Source organism: Jaculus jaculus, chromosome 7, assembly GCF_020740685.1.
Source record: "Jaculus jaculus isolate mJacJac1 chromosome 7, mJacJac1.mat.Y.cur, whole genome shotgun sequence".
Classification (NCBI taxonomy): Eukaryota; Metazoa; Chordata; class Mammalia; order Rodentia; family Dipodidae; genus Jaculus; species Jaculus jaculus.
In genome coordinates, this window is record NC_059108.1 from 126904825 (window position 1) to 126921916 (window position 17092).

At 48.4% G+C, this 17092-nt stretch overlaps 1 protein-coding gene across 1 annotated transcript in view; it reads left to right on the forward strand.

The window, feature by feature from the left end:
• The window catches only part of Lgmn (legumain), a 40328-nt gene extending 23532 nt beyond the window's left edge, over positions 1-16796 (forward strand). Inside the window, exons 6-14 of the mRNA XM_045155396.1 lie at positions 688-763; positions 1472-1534; positions 2553-2619; positions 5647-5765; positions 5849-5938; positions 8346-8546; positions 14085-14255; positions 15912-15979; positions 16245-16796. Coding sequence (XP_045011331.1) covers positions 688-763; positions 1472-1534; positions 2553-2619; positions 5647-5765; positions 5849-5938; positions 8346-8546; positions 14085-14255; positions 15912-15979; positions 16245-16287 — 898 coding nt within the window. The 3' untranslated portion in view covers positions 16288-16796. The remainder of the gene's footprint in view (positions 1-687; positions 764-1471; positions 1535-2552; positions 2620-5646; positions 5766-5848; positions 5939-8345; positions 8547-14084; positions 14256-15911; positions 15980-16244) is intronic.
• The last annotated feature ends 296 nt before the right edge of the window (positions 16797-17092 follow it).

Consider the following 17092-nt stretch of genomic DNA (forward strand, 5'->3'; position numbering starts at 1 on the left):
CACCGTCTTGTGAGGTAGATCAGAGGTGGGCAGGGTGAATGGATTGGCTCAGAAGCATGTGTCTCTGCGGCCATGGAACAGTGGCCTCTGAGAGGAAGCCTTGGGTTCATGAGTGGGCGACATCTGAGTCTGAGGTTTGTGGAGAGGCCTCAGGACTAAACCGCCTACAAGTTTGGCTTCCCTTACTCTTTTCTTTTTCTTTTTCTTTTTTTTTTTTTGAGGTAGGGTCTCACTCTAGCCAAGGCTGACCTGGAATTCACTATGGAGTCTCAGGGTGGCCTGGAACTCACGGTGATCCTCCTACCTCTGCCTCCCGAGTGCTGGGATTAAAGGTGCGCACCACCATGCCTGGCTCCCTTACTCATTTTGGCACAGTCTGGCTGGAGACTGTGGCTGCCTGGGTGAGGTCTGATTGCCAAGGACCCCACTGTTCAGGTCATGCCTGGCCATGTGACAAGCCCCCACCAAGCCCCTTCCTCCACGGCAGCTGTCACTGCAGCACAGAACCTGTGGCTCAGAGTCACCGCTGGCAGAGCGGAGGGAGGAGCTGCGCCCGCCCAGGGCCCTCGCTGGGACACTATGATCCTCAAGCTTCTTACCTTTCTGGTGAAAACAGCTTTTCAGAGACAGGGAACTGGAACAGGAAGCAGGTGACCGCTGACCCTCGTCCCTCTGTTCTCTCTGCAGCGGCCCCAAGGACCACGTGTTTGTTTACTTCACTGACCACGGAGCCACTGGGATGCTGGTGTTTCCAAATGATGATGTGAGCTTTTCTGACCATTTTGATCTTGACTGTTTATTGGTTTTGTGGCGCTGAGAACAAATGCAGGATCTCGTGCAAGTTAGTCAAGTGCTCTACCACTGAGCTATAGTCTGAGCCGTTTTTCTTAATGTTTTTTTTTTTCCCCCGAGGTTGGGTCTTGCTCTAGTCCAGGCTGACCTGGAAGTTACTATGTAGTCTCAGGGTGGCCTCAAACTCATGATGCCTCTCCTGCCTATGCCTCCCTAGTGCTGGGATTAAAGGTGTGTGCTACTATGCTCGGCTTTCCTAACATTTTAATGACAAACTTGGAGAGCAGAAAACAGAGTTCACGTGTTGAGATTAAACTTGTAGAGTGCATTTTCTAATGTGCCACCAGGACTGACTCATGCCAACCAGGTGGATGTGAGGAACAAGGGTGGCATCTGGAAGTCTGTCCAGGGCTGTCTCTTCTAGCTGTTTCCTCCACACTTCTCTTCCTGCCGCAGCCATCAGTCCCTGCGTCAGGACTGGGTGCATTGAGCCACACAGTACAGTGAAGTCTCCGAGTGCCAAGGACAGGGTCGTGAATGAAGAAGTGTCATTCTCTTCCTTTATACATGATATTCTGTGGTTTTAACCAATTTGTTGTCACTACCGCTAAGGATTGGAAAAAGGACTTCGGTGGTTCTCTTGGTGTGTTGGGCTGAATGTCCATGTCTTACCTTTCAGCTTCATGTCAAGGACCTGAACAAGACCATTCGCTACATGTACGAACACAGAATGTACCAGAAGGTAATGCCAGTCCCACAGCAGTGCTTACCAGCCCTCTGACTGTGTGGCAAGTCTTCTTTTTTTTTCTGGAAGATTCAGGACATTTATTAGAAAACTTTGCTTGTTCCCAATCCAACCAAAAGGCATCACTTAGCACTCTGGAGGTTGTGTCTTTTCATCTTGGTCTGACTAGAGCAACTCACTGATCCTTTTCTGTCCTGTGCTCTGCTATGAAGAGAGGATGTGTGATCACATCAGTGCATGAGTGACACAAAAGGACACACAGGGTGACATTCGACAGGCCAGATACACCAAAAGGATGGGAGCTAATGGTGTGTGCCTTGTATAAAACCACCCCCAGTTTTCCTAATAGAATTTTCTAATCTTAGCTGTGGCAAAGCTTCTTGAAAGGGTTTTGTGTGGTCAGCTTTGACCGTTGGGGGGGGACCCTGGATTAACCCTTTGTGATCTGAAGGGTTTAGCTATTCAGTCAGACTCTGGGGGAGCTTGTTAGGACATGGAGTGTGGGACTACCCTCAGCTTGGACCCAGCAGCCCTGAGTGGCTGTGCATTAGCTCCTGAGGCTCAGGGGTCAGATGAGGCCCTGCTTGTCCTTAGACTGTTCCCAGTGTGGGACAGTTAGGAACACCCACCATCTTATTCTGTCTTGTCCACTTAGGCCCTCCCTCTTCCCCTGTCATAGAAACTCTATACGGCGGGGTGTTCATGACAGTAAGGCGAAAGGACACTGACCTGTGACGTTACTCTTTGTATTAAGCAGTGAAACCATTTTCCTCAGTACTGTACAGCAACAACATCTCTGAGCTATGCCAACTCGCAGATGATTTTAATCCTTTAGCCATGGAGACATTTAGGTCTGATTTCTCCTCGTCAAATAACTTCCGTAGCCTCTGGCAGCCTGTTATGGCAGCAGCATCTCCCCAAAGGCAAAACAAAAGGCCAGCAAGCAGTGGTGGCAGGTGTGACAGCCCGTGCTGGCTGTGGGGAGCTCAGCTCACCTGTCCTGTCTGCCTCACAGATGGTGTTCTATATTGAGGCCTGTGAGTCTGGCTCCATGATGAACCACGTGCCCCATGACATCAATGGTAAGTGGGGAGCAGAACCAGGTGCTCTGTGTGAGCCGGGCCCTGGAGGACAGCCCAGCCTGCAGACAGGGGGAGTGTTTAGCTCTCGCTTCCTCTGCCATTGAGAACTCGTAGTCGGAGGATAGACAGTCTGCATGTGAGTGTCACAGTGCACATCCCCGTGCAGGCAAAGCTGCCTCATTCCAACACCATGTTGGCTGTGGACCAGCCGGGCTGCTTTGGGATGAGTTAGTCACTTGCTCCCTGATCCGGGGCAAGTGACTTCTCCTCATGGACCTTTGGATGTTCCCATCTATACAGTGGGGATGGAGATGGCATGTTGGGAGCTATATTTTATTTTACTTATTTAAAAAAAAATTTTTTTGTTTATCTTTATTTATTTGAGAGCGACAGAGAGAGAGAGAAAGGCAGGTAGAGAGAGAGAGAGAATGGGCGCGCCAGGGCCTCCAGCCTCTGCAAACGAACTTCAGACGCGTGCGCCCCCTTGTGCATCTGGCTAACGTGGGTCCTGGGGAATCGAGCCTCGAACCGGGGTCCTTAGGCTTCACAGGCAAGCTCTTAACCGCTAAGCCATCTCTCCAGCCCTATATTTTACTTATTTTTTTAAAAAATATTTTTATTGCTGAGTATGGTGGTGCACGCCTTTAAAAAAAAGTTTTTTTGTTTTATTTTTATTTCTTTGAGAGTGACAGAGAGAAAGAGGCAGAGAGAGAATGGGCACACCAGGGCTTCCAGCCACTGCAAATGAACTCCAGATGCTTGCACCCCCTTGTGCATCTGGCTAAGGTGGGTCCTGGGGAATCGAGCCTCGAACCAGGGTCCTTAGGCTTCACAGGCAAGCGCTTAACCGCGAAACCATCTCTCTAGCCCGGTGCACGCCTTTAATCCCAGCACTCGGGAGGCAGTGGTAGGAGGATCGCTGTGAGTTCAAGGCCACCCTGAGACTACGTAGTGAATTCCAGGTCAGCCTGGGCTAGAGCGAGACCTTATCTCGAAAAACCAAGAATAAATAAATAAATAATATGTTTATTATTTGAAAGAGAGAGAAGGACAAAGAGTGAGTATAGACGGGCTAGGGTCTTTTGCCATTGCAAAGGAACTCCAGTCACACGTGCCATTTTGTGCATCTGGCTCTTCATGGGCACTGTAGTCTGAGCCCAGACCAGCAGGATTTGCAAGCAAGCTTCTTTAACCCCTGAGCCATCTCTTCAGCCCAAGGAAGTTGCATTTTACGTGGTAACATGTCTAGCACAGGTCTGAGCCTGTGGGAAATAGAGAGTAAATAGCAGATATTTTAAAGGTTCTGACCTGATATTTTATTTATTTATTTTTTAAGTTTCTGCAGTGCTAGGGATGGAACCCAGGCCCTTGGGCTCGCCAGGCAAACACTCTGCTACATCCCCAGCCCCCGTCTCCATATTTCCAAATAAGTGTTAATATTCTCTGGAAACTACATTAGTCCCACATTCTTCAAATTCCCCAAGCTATTAAAATCTGTGAGACTAGTCTGGCTAGAGAGATGGCTTAGCAGTTAAGGCACTTGCCTGTGAACCCTAAGGACCTACATTCAACTCCTCAGATCCCCCATAAACCAGACGCACAAGGTGACGCATGTGCAAGGTTGCGCATGCATCTGGAGTTTGATTGCAGTGGCTCTCATAAAAAATAAAATAAGATGTGTCAGACTACAGACAGATGATTAAAAATAAGTCAAGAATTGGGTGTATACATATATATATAAAACGTTCACCAACTTGTGCAAGTCTTGGAATCTTTTTTTTTTTTTCCTGAGGTAGGGTCTCACTCTAGCTCAGGCTGACCTGGAATTCGCTATGTAGTCTCAGGGTGGTCTCGAACTCATGTCAGTTCTCCTACCTCTGCCTCCCAAGTGCTGGGATTAAAGGCTTGCGCTACCACGCCTGGCAAGTCTTTGAATCTTATGTTCCTCTGCTGTTGGAATATTTTAATTTTCATGCAAATATTTTCAAGTAATCGCTAAACAAATGCACACCATAACTTTGGTATCAAATATTATTTTTAACTCAAATCTTCAGCTATCCCTCTCAAAAATAAAAATATGTCTGGATTCTTCCATGATAACATGCTCGTTCATTGCTGCCCTGACACCGGGCGTGGTGGCTCACATCTTTAATCCCAGCACTTGGGAGGCAGAGGTAGGAGGGTTGCTTTGAGTTCGAGGCCACCCTGAGACTGCATAGTGAATTCCAGGTCAGCCTGGGCTAGAGAGTGAGACCTTACCTTGAAGAGCCAAAAAAAAAAAAAAAGAAAAAAAAAGAAAAAAAGAGTCCCTTACTGGGTTCTCCTCCTCCCACATTCAATTTGAGAGGCGCATCTCTCTGAGAGGACGAGGCTCACAGCTGCATCTGCATGCTGTCTGTGCTGAGTACAGGTGGTGGTTTCAAGTGCATTGTCAGCTTCATGTTCCTGGACAAATACCTGACCAAGAACAGCTTATGTGAAGAAAGGGTGTATTTCAGGCTTACAAATTCCAGGGGAACACCATCGCTGGGGGAAGAAGCTGGCTCATTTCCATAGGTGCAAATAGAGAGACGTCACCAACACTCTCAGCCACACCACAAAACAGCCAGAGCTCAAAGTGCTCTCTAACAAAACCTTAAGTGACGTGTCCCTGAAGCAGGGATCTGCCTGCTCTAGACTGCAGCAGGAAGTGCAATCTTAGTAAACCACCTGAGGGCTGGAGAGATGGCTTAGTGGTTAAGGCACTTGCCTGCAAAGTCAAAGGACACAGGTTCTATTCCCCAGTACCCACGTAAGTGAGATGTACAAGGTGGCACATGTGTCTGGAGTTTGTTTGCAGCAGCTTGAGGCCCTGGTGTGCTCATTCTCCATCTGCCCCTCTCTCTCTTAAATAAATAAATAAAATATTTTTTTAAAATACCTGAGATATGGGGCCATACATTCAAACTACCACACCAAGGGAGAAGGGGTCAGCTCAGCTTCAAGTGTAACCCTACACAACTCAGAGACACCTTTAATTCCTCATAGTTTATGCAACGACTGCTGCCAACCCTTCTGAGTCATCGTACGCCTGCTACTATGACGACAAGAGGGGGACATACCTGGGCGACTGGTACAGTGTCAACTGGATGGAAGATTCAGACACGGTAAGCCGTTGGGGGCCAGCCACTCAGCTGTGGTTCAGTCACTCTGCAGTCTTCGGAGGACGTCCATGTTTTCTTTCTCTCAGGAGGATCTGACCAAAGAGACGCTGCACAAGCAGTTTCTGCTGGTGAAGTCCCACACCAACACCAGCCACGTCATGCAGTATGGAAACAAAGTGAGTGAGCAGTCTCGCCCTCCCATTCTCTCCTCCTGAGCCCCAGGCAGCCTCACCTGGAAACTGTCTCTTGGCAAAGGGAAATGGGATGGGATGAGAGATGGCCGTGGCAGATGGCACCGCCTCGCAAGCCTCTCCTGTCCTCGGGACTCTGGCTTAGAGCCAGACCTGGCCAGGGGTGCGCTTGTGGACTTCCCACTCTGGACAAGCGCACAGAGAAAGCCACGCATAAGAAACACGCAAGAGGGCTGGAGAGATGGCTTAGCGGTTAAGCGCTTGCCTGTGAAGCCTAAGGACCCCGGTTCAAGGCTCGGTTCCCCAGGTCCCACGTTAGCCAGATGCACAAGGGGGCACACGCGTCTGGAGTTCGTTTGCAGAGGCTGGAAGCCCTGGCGCGCCCATTCTCTCTCTCTCCCTCTAGCTGTCTTTCTCTCTGTGTCTGTCGCTCTCAAATAAATAAATAAAAAAAAAATTAAAAAAAAAAAAAAAAAGAAACACGCAAGAAGCGGTCACGTGACAAGACGTTCCTGGGTCCAAAAGCAGCTCTCCAGGTTTCATGGCTTCGTCCCATAGACCCTCACACCCTGCATTCTTCTCCCAGGTGCTGCCAAACCGCAGGTCATTACCTCTCCCCTCTGGCTAGGAGTTAGAGATAAACCCCCCATCTCTGTCCATCGGTCATCTGAGGTGATTACATAGCTCATCGGAAGTCTAGGGCCTTTGTAAAACTGCGGCGAGCATTGGGATATGCAGCTTGGCTGAGAACCCTGCGCAGGGCTTCTAATGTACCATTTTCCCAGGCCCTAGAGCTTGCCTGCTGAGATCTGTTCTTGGGTGGAAGTCCTGGCATTCTAGAAGAAAACAGGTGTCAGAACATTCATGCTGTATGTGACCCTTCCTGTAGAGTGTGACCTGGGGTACTGTGAGCCGGTCAGCAGTGGGCTAGCCACAGGATGCAACAAGTGTGTACAGGATTGTGTTGTCTGGCCCAGGCACTTGAGCGAGTGTAAGAGGGAACAGAGCAAGGTGAAGGTGGGCAGGTGACTCAAGGAAGGCCTGGACTGCCCTGGGATTTCCATTCTCTGTACAGGTCCTTCATGTGGGTCATTAATGTGATTTGGTGAGGGAGCATGGGTCTTTTGGTAACTTTAAGCTTTTGTGCTTTTAGTTTTAGAATGGTTTGGAAGAGTGTTGCTTTCATTATTGGAGATTGGAGAGATGGCTTAGCAGTAAGGCACTTGCTTGTAAAACCAAAGGAACCTAAGTTCAATTCCCCAGGACCCATGTAAGCCAGATACACAAGGTGGCACATGAGTCTGGAGTTGGTTTGCAGCAGCTGAAGACCCTGGCATGCCCATTCTCTCTATCTGCCTCTTTCTCTCTCTCTCAAATAAAAATAAACAAAATTAAAAAACATTAAGCCAGGCATGGTGGCACACACCTTAAATCCAGCACTTGGGAAGCAGAGGTAGTAGGTTCACCATGAGTTCGAGGCTACCCTGAGACTACATAGTGAATTCCAGGTCAGCCTGGGCTATAGCAAAACACTACCTAGAAAAACAAGACAAAAAAAAAATTAAAAAGAATAAAGAAAGAAAGAAACAAGAGGGCTAGTGAGATAGCTGAGTGGTTAAGGCACTTGCCTGCAAAGCCTAAGGATCCAGGTTTGATTCTCCAGCCAGATCACGTAAGCCAGATGCACATGGTGGCTGATGTGTCTGGAGTTCGTTTGCAGTGGCTAGAGACCCTGGTGTGCCCATCCTCTCTCTTTCTCTCCCTCTCTCTGTCTCTAATGTATAAGTAAATTGAAAATCTTAAAAAAATAAGTAAAAAAGAAACAAGAATAGTGGCAGAGTCTCTTTCCCTGGGACCAGGTCTGCTGTGGTCTGTGCAGGCAGACAGGCTGGAGTCACGCTCGTTTTGTTGGTGCCCAATGCCCAGGGGCAGCCTGGCCTCTGTGGTGCTGCATTGCTGTTCTCAAAACTCAGACATTAGCTCCAGCCTGGGAAGATGCTTGGCACCTCCCTGCTGCTAGACCTTGTTGACAGGTATGGGCACCAGGGAGGCGAGCACCTCCCAGGGTCACCATCTGTCTGTGCAGCTGGTCCGAGCTCTGCTTCGCTGTGGACCAACTGCAGTTGTCTTTGCGTGGGGAAGAGCAGCTGCCTGTCAGGAAGCTTGCTGGGCATTTCTGAAGTTCTTCAGTTGGGGAGTTCAGGCATGCAAGTGGGTGATCTTGCCTGCTGCTGGGGGTTGACCGTGTATTTTCACGCTGTGATCTAGGGCCTTCAAAGGTCCTAACTAAGAGCAAACCGTGCTCCTCCCATGGAGGGACTGAGCTGGGGGTATGTTTGGAACATCTGTCTCACAAAAACATTCCCCCCCCCTTCTCTTTTTCTCTCTCCAGTCCATTTCTACCATGAAGCTGATGCAGTTTCAGGGTACGAAGCACAGAGCCAGTTCTCCCATCTCTCTGCCTCCAGTCACACGCCTTGACCTCACCCCAAGCCCTGAGGTGCCGCTGGCAATCATGAAGAGGAAACTGAGGAGCACCAATGATGCAAGGGAATACCAGCTGCTCAGCAGGCAGATCCAGCACCATCTAGACGTAAGTAGCGGCCGGTGCCACGGCCTGTGTGCATGACGAGCGCCCCACATCCTGACTTGCAATTGGTGCTGCTCAGAACCAGCCACCAGAACCCTGGCCGACCTTCTACGGAAGGCTGTGGGAGGGAGGCCCGCTCCGCTCTGGAGGACAGAGCGGCGATTGTCTTCACTGTCATCAGTAAGCTAACCTTGACCTCTTCAGCAGGAAGCCAAGGTCTGGGAGTCCAGCTCCTGGTATCATGCCAGGAAGCCCTGGCATACAGTTCTCTTGTACCTTATTGCCCAGAAAACATTTCTCTTTTGCTGCTTGTTGACTTACTAGCCAATCATGTTTGTTTCTTTCATGTGTATGTATGATGTATGTGTGTGTGACTGTGGGTGTACACATGCCACAGTGTGCGTGTGGAAGTCAGAAGACAACTTTCAGTGTTAATCCTTACCTCCACCTCCTTTAAAAGCAAGCAAACAAACAAAAAACATTTGCTTATTTGCAAGCAGAGAGAGAGGGGGAGAGGGCAGGAGAGAGTGAGAGAGAGAATGGGCACACCAGGGCCTCTTGTCATTGCAAACGAACTCCAGATGCATGCACCGCTTTGTACATCCAGCTTCACATGGGTACTGGGAAATCAAATCCAGGTTATTACGCTTTGAAAGCAAGTGCTTTTAATTGCTGAGCCATCTCTCCAGCCTTCTACCTTCTTTTTTATTTTTTATTATTTGGTTTTTCAGGATAGGGTCTTGCTCTAGCCCAGGCTGACCTGAAATTCACTGTGAAGTCTCAGAGTGGCCTTGAACTTGTAGCGATCTTCCTACGTCTGCCTTCCAAGTGCTAGGACTAAAAGCATGAGTCACCACGCCTGGCTTCCTTTTTTTTTTTAAAAAAAAAAATCTTTAGGGCTGGAGAGATGGCTTAACGGTGAAGACGCTTGCCTGCAAAGCCTAAGGGCTCATGTTCAACTCTCCAGATCCTACATAAGCCAGATGCACAAATGTGAGGCAAGTGCAAGGCCGCACATGCCCATGAGCTGGTACAAGTGTCTGAGGCCCTAGTGCACCAATTCTCTCTACCTCTCTCTCTTGCTCTCTTTAAAGTAAAGTAAAAAATATATTTTGATTTATTTATTTGAAAGGGAGAGAGGGAGGATGGGTGCACCAGGGACTCCAGTCACTGCAAATGAACCTCAGATACATGTGCCACCTTGTGCATCTTTCTTACGTGGGTGCTAGGGAATTAAAACCTGGCTCCTTAGGCTTGGCAGGCAAGATCCTTAACCTCTAAGCCATCTCTTCAGCCCTTTACCTCCTTTTGAGACAAAGTCTGTCCTTCAGTGCTCCATTAGCCAGGCTAGCTGGCCCATTAACTTCAGGTGCCCTCTGTCTGCACCCCCTTCTCACTGTAAGCGTTTTGGGATTATAGATGCCTGCTACAGGGAATCGGACTCATGCTCACATGACAAGCACTTTATCCACTGAACCATCTCCTCAGCCCTCATGTTTGTTTGTTTGGTTTTTTTTTGACTAGGCATTTTTTTTTTAAATTCTTATTAACAACTTCCATGATTATAAAAAATATCCGTAGTAATACTCCCCGCCACCCTGGTTTTTTTTTTTTTTTAAACTGGAGCAATGGCTTAGCGGTTAAGGCACTTACCTACAAAGCCTAAGGCCCTAGGTTCAATTCCCCAGTATCCATGCAAGCCAGATACACAAGGTGGCGCATGCATCTGGAGTTCTTTTGCAGCGGCTGGAGGCCCTGGCGCGCCCACGCTCTCTCTATCTGCCTCCCCCCCCCCCCCCCAGATAAGTAAATAAATAAAACACTCCTTTAATCCCAGCAGAAGTAAAAGGTTTGCCATGAGTTTGAGGCCAGCCTGAGACTACATAGTGAATTCCAGGGCAGCCTGGGCTAGAGCGATACCCTACCTCCAAAAACAAAAAGCAAGCAAGTCAAACATCCCATCTCCAAAAACATTCTTCTGCCTCAGGCAATCATGGTTGCAGGCTGAAGCTCCCCCGGGCTGTCCTTTACCACCTTCCCGTGTCTTCTGCGGCTCCTCACTTGTTTGGAACTGGCAGAATTCTCGTACTCACTGCATGCTGGCTACCAGGGCTGCCTGTCTCCTCCAACAAAGCCAGCTCTGTGCTAATGCCTGTCCCCAGTCAGCACAGCACGGAGATCACCACACTGAATGCAGATGGATGTTCTGGAAGTTAAAAAGAAAATCCACGATCCAAATGTCTGTTTCAAATGCTTATTTCTTTCTCTCCTTTTTTTTTTTTTTTTTTTTTTTTATTCATGTACGTGTATGTGTAGAGGTCAGAGGATAACTTTGGGTGTCGCCTTTCCACTCATTTGAGGCAGGCTCTCTCATTCTCGTTGTCATTGACCGCTGTGTTTGCCTGGTCTCTGAGCTTCTGGGAATTTTCTCCTGTCCCCTCCTCCCATGTCACTGTCAGGGTGCTGGGCTCACAGAAGTCAGCTGTGGCTTCTGGCTCTTACATGGGGTCTGGAGATCTGAACTCTGGTTCTTGTACTTGAGCAGTTAGTGTGCTGTCCCCAGCTCCTTAAATGCATGTTTCTGATTATCCCAAGAGTGAGTACCCCGTGGGTGACAACTCGGTCAGCAAGGACATGTTTCAAGTTGGTGTCACACACAAGGGACACATGATCCTTGTGCTTCTAGTCTGGGCTTCTGTACACGCCTTAATTATTGATGGCAGGGCGCTTTTGCTTACTACCTATGTCTGCTGATACTCCATTCAGAATTGTAATGATGTAAAACAAAGGACTACCGAGAAAGTGAAAACTGAGATAAAAAAAAAAAAACAAAAAACTTCTGAAATAACTATAACAAACCCATTCGATGTGTATATTTTATGGCCAAAACAAGCACAATTTTGGTGAGAAGAGTGGCATTGCTTCACATTTGGCAAGCTTCTTCCATGTTAAGCATACTAGAAGATAGCTGTGTTTACTCTGGGGACTTGTGGTTTTGGCTGACGCATAGAGGAGACCCTCCAGCCCTGTGCAGACCCAGCAACAAGGCGTGAGAGAGATGTGAAAGGAGTGTTGACCAGGGCTGTAGAACTCTGGACCCTGTGTTCTGTATGGCACCTAGTGGATGAGGAGTGTGGAGGCCAGTGCTGGGTGGACGCTGTGGTTTGAATGTAAAATGTCCCTCGTAGGCTCATGCATTTGAACATTTGGTCACTGATGACTGTGTTTGAAGGCTGCTTAACAGTTCGGAGGTAGAGCCTTGCTGGAGGAAGTGTGTCACTGGGCGTCTTTGAGATTTTAAAGCCAGCCCCACTTCCTGTTTGTTCTCCGCTTCTTGACTGTGGCTGCAGCGTGACCAGTTCTGCCTCCTGTTCCTGCCATCATGACAGAAAGTGCTTCCTTCAAACTAAGCCAGAATAAGCAAGCATCTTTAACCACTGAGCAGTCTCTCTAGCCCCCTGTAAGCCAGAATAAACCCTTTCCATTTTTTTTGTTGTTCTTGTTTGTTTTTCGAGGTAGGGTCTCACTCTGGTCCAGGCTGACCTGTAATTAACTATGTAGTCTCAGGGTGGCCTCGAACTCACGGCGATCTTCATACCTCTGCCTCTCGTGTGCTGGGATTAAAGGCGTGCTCCACCACTCTGGGCTCCCTTTCCTTTCTTAAATTGCTCTGGTAAGGTAGTTTGTCCCAGTGAAGTAACTAGCAGAGTGGGTCAGAGATCTTGATGGAAAAGTCTAGTTTGTATACCTCAGTTCTCTTGTAGCACTCTTCTTAAAAGCATTATGCATTTGTTTATTTACTAAGAGAAAGATGGGGTATAATCAGGGCCTCTTCCCACTACAAATAAACTCGAGATGCATGTGTCATCTTGAGCATCTGGCTTTACGTGGGTCCTGAGGAATTGGATCTGGGTCATCAGTCTTTGCCAGCAAGCGCCTTTAACGGCTGAGTCATCTCCCCAGCCCTGCAGTTACCTTCCTGTTGCTAGGAAAAAACACCCAACCAGAAGCAGCTTATGGAAGGAAAGGGTTTATTATTCCAGTTTACAGTTTCTAGGGGAAGTTTCCTCATAGCAGAAAAAGCACTGCAGGAACAGAGAGCTGAGCATCGCATGAGCCGGGAGGAGGGTGAGCGAGCTGAGTGTGATGGGCAGGGCTGGGCTTTAGCGCCCCAAGGCCCGCCTTCAGCAGCACACCTCCTCCAGCAAGCCTCCATAAACACCACCGCCAGTTGGGGATTAAGTATAAAGGCTTACACTGAAATGGAACTCCAGATGCTTGTGCCACCTAGTGGGCATGTGTGACCTTGTGCTTACCTCATCTTGTGCATCTGGCTTACGTGGGATCTGGAGAGTCAAACATGGGTCCTTAGGCTTTGCAGGCAAGCGCCTTAACCACTAAACCATCTCTCCAGCCCTGTTATACATTCTTTGTTGGTTTGTTTTGGTTTTTCAAGGTAGGGTCTCACTCTAGCTCAGGCTGACCTGGAATTCACTATGGAGTTTCAGGGTGGCCTCAAACTCACAGTGATCCTCCTACTCTGCCTCTGGAGTGCTGGGATTAAAGGTATGTGTCACCACGCCCAGCTCCTGTTATACAATCTTAAAGGACATAATTGATAAGCTTGGAGGTATGTAAATAAACATAATTTCTAAAATGAAAAAACAAAGTATAAGGCTTAATCATAAACACACGAAGGGGGCATTTTTCATTCACCTGACTGCATCATTTAGGGTGCTACTTTCATCCTCCGGGGAGAATATGAAGCCTTTTGTGTCTTCTGTCCAGTTATTGTTGGTTTCTTTTTGTTGTTGTTTTCTTTTCTTTTTCTTTCTTTTTTTTTTCTTCAAGGTAGGGTCTCACTCTAGCCCAGGCTGACCTGGAATTAACTGTGTAGTCTCAGGGTGGCCTCGAACTCATGGAGATCCTCCTACCCCTGCCTCCCGAGTGCTGGGATTAAGGGCATTAGCCACCACGCCCAGCCTATTGTTGGCTTCTTAAGTGGGCACAGATGTCCATGAGCATACAGTACCATCTAGTAGGGTGTCGTTTGAAGCCTGCTTTGGGACATGGGCCTACAACTTCTTTCAGAGCACGTGTAAGCTGCCTTTCAGGTAACTAGGACATCTGGGAAGGTCAGGCACATCCAGCATCCCAGGAGGCATTCACACCTGCTTTCTCTTAGGTGCATTTATTGGCCAATGTTTTAAAGCAGTAAGTGTTGGGGACTTTGTGAAGACAAATCTGCTTTGTTAAATATCTTCTTCATTTATTTGAGAGTGAGAGAGAATGGACTCATCAGTGCCTCTCGTCACTGCAAATGAACTCCAGACCCATGTGTCACCTTGTGCATATGGCTTACTTGGGTACTGGGGAATTGAACTTGGGTCCTTAGGTTTCTCAGGCAAGCACCTTAACTGCTAAGCCATCTCTCCAGCCCTGAAGTCAAGTCTTTAAATATGCCTCCCACTGTTCTGTGGAGCCAAGTGAGAGAGAGAACACTGAGTCGCACTCATTTTGACAAGCCGCGTTTCTCCCTAGGCCAGGCACCTCATCAAGAAGTCCATGCAAAAGATTGTCTCCTTGCTGGCAGGGTCTGAGGACCTGACCAAGAAGCTCCTGTCGGAGAGAGCCCCGCTCACAGAGCACGACTGCTACCAGGCGGCTGTGACCCACTTCCGCACACACTGCTTCAACTGGCACTCCGCTACGGTGAGTCAGCCTCCGTCCCACAGGTCTCCCTGCGCCCGAAATCCAAAAACTAAATTCAGGTGCATGACCTTGTACCCTCTAGGTCGTAGAGTACTGGGTGCTGTAGATTACAACGCCCATGTTTTGTTTTGTTTTTTTAATTTTATTTATTTGAGAGCAACAGATTGAGAAAGAGAGAGAATGGACACATCAGGGCCTCCAGCCACTGCAAATGAACTCCAGACACATGCGCCACCTTGTGCATCTGGCTTATGCGGGTACTGGGGAATCCAATTTTGAACCAGGGTCCTTAGGCTTCAAAGGCAAGCACTTAACCACTAAGCCATCTCTCCAGCCCACAATGCCCATTAAAAAAAATATTTTATTTGTATTTATTTACTTAACAGAGAGAGAGAATGGGCACTCCAGGGCCTCCAGCCACTACAAATGAACTCCAGATGCATGTGCCCCCTTGTGCATCTGGCTAACATGGATCCTGGGGAATCAAACCAGGTCCTTTGGCTTTGCAGGCAACCGCCTTAACCACTAAGCCATCCCTGCAGCCCACAATGCCTATTTCTATTGGCTTCAATTCATTCTTTCTTTTCTTCACCCTGTGCTGATTCCTACCAGACTCCGTCCCTGCCCTCTAATCTCTAGCGCCCAGCTTCTGCCTGTGTCTTCTGACCTTGCCCTCGGCTTTATTGTTGAAATCACTCTCTGGTCCACAGAGAAGGAAGAATGAAGTTTCTGCCAATTATAGAATGCCAGAGTTAGCTGATCCATAACAAGCTCTGTGGTTACTACTGTGTGATGCCTGATTTTGTTAGAGAAAGGTGTGCAAGCCACAGCCCGAGGTCCCAGCCCTGCCCAGGTCCTTTTTCTCTCCTCAGAGCCCACTTGCATTTATGAAATGGTAATAGAACATGGCCACACTCTGCATGGTCACCTGCTGTCCACAGCTGCCGAATCACAGTGATTATTCCATCATATATATCCATATCCATTTGAGACAGAGACAGGCAGGTAGAGAGAGAGAGAGAGAGAAAGAACGGGTGGCCAGGGCCTCTAGCCACTGCAAATGAACTCCAAATGTATGCGTTACATTGTGCACCTGGCTTACGTGGGTCCTGGGGAATCGAACCTAGGTACTTTGGCTTTGCAAGCCAGTGCCTTAACCGCTAAGCCATCTCTCCAGCTCAGTTGTTCCATTTTTCACATGCTCTTCATGTTCTCAGGCTCCCCTGATGTTTCCGTAAGATAAACACCCGGGTTATTTTAGCCTGCCGGATTTGGCAGCTTGCTGATCCAGTTTGGCATTTAGTTACCATTGCTCTGCCCCAAGTGTCTCCCAGAAGGAGGTTCCCAGGCAGACTTTAGGGGAGGTCCCAGGTAACAAGAACAGGGCCATTGGAAATTCTGCCAGGAGCCCTACCTTCTGACAGAGTGAATTAGGAGGCTGCCAGCCCTGTATTTGCGTACAACCCTTGCACGTTTCTTGGGAGCTTGTCTGTAACTATCACCAGAGCATCAAAGGAAGAGGGGAGTTCATGACCCCAAACAGACCCAGGACCCCTCACGGAGCTGCATTGTCTCTGAGAGGACAAACGTGCCATTTCCCCACATCGAGTTGACGCATGGTGGGATGATAACGTTTGGTTCTTTGTTCTCTTGCAGTACGAGTACGCCTTGAGACATTTGTACGTGCTGGCCAATCTCTGTGAGAAGCCATATCCTTTGGACAGGTAAAGCAGCCCTTGGAACCGGAAGGATTGTTGTCATTCTGAAAGCAGAAGGGCGCACCCTGTGGTCTTGGGTAGACTGCAGTTTGGGTTCGGCCAGCCACAGCCCATCTTTGCCAGTGGAATCAGAACGCTCTGTCCACCCACAGTGGTTGTGGTTGAGGTGGGAGAGGGGTCCTAAATGACCTCTGTCTCACACTGAGTTATATCTGTCTTGTGTTCTTAGGTTTGGCCTGACTCACCAAATTCTTCTTCCTGTTTCTTATAGGATAAAGTTGTCCATGGACAAGGTGTGCCTTCATTACTACTGAACAGCTGCCTTCGTGATGATTCTCCAGGGCGAACACCGACCAGAGACTGAAGAGGTGGGGACAGGCAGCCCTTGTGGCCCGGCCTCCCAGGAAAGCAGTCAGGCCACTTTGGGGCCTCACCTGACTTTCCCCCACAGGTTGCCTACCTTTAGCAATTTTCCCGTCTTCTGCAGACCCAGTGTGTGCAAACCTCCAAGGAAAATATAGTTTATATTAAATATAGGGGTGGGAGAGCTGTGGAGAAAGGAGCACCTGCTTCTTAGGATTTTATTTTGCTCAGTGGCTTTCTGGAGAAAGAAGGTCGCCAGGGCTTCCGTAGTCGGCAAAAACGCATCTTTGTTCTGAGAAATTAGAAGTTGAAATCGCTAAGTTTAAAGTGATTTTTCTTGAAGAAGGCTATAACCCCCACAGGGAAAATAAATATTTTTAGAAAATATAATTTTTGATTGCTTTTATATTCTGCAATAATGGATGTCATTAAAAAATAAAAATAAAGATGTATAAGTGAAGCCAAGGATTCAATTGTGGCTCTTGGCCGCGTGGGTTTTGCTTCGGTCTAGTGGGGAGGCACGTCTCCCTCCGTCTTTCCCAGCCTCGGGACTTGCATGTCCCCTCCTGCGCCCTGTGCTGTCCACTCATGTGCCGCGAATGTCCCGCCTCGTCTGCCTGTCCTGCTGGCCGCTTCTCATGCCTTGGAATGGCTTTCTGCTCAGATCCTCAGGCCCCCTCCAGTTGCTTTCCTCTCCATATTGTTCAGATACGAAGTGTCCCCTGCAGGCTCATAGCTGAATATTTGGTCTCCAGC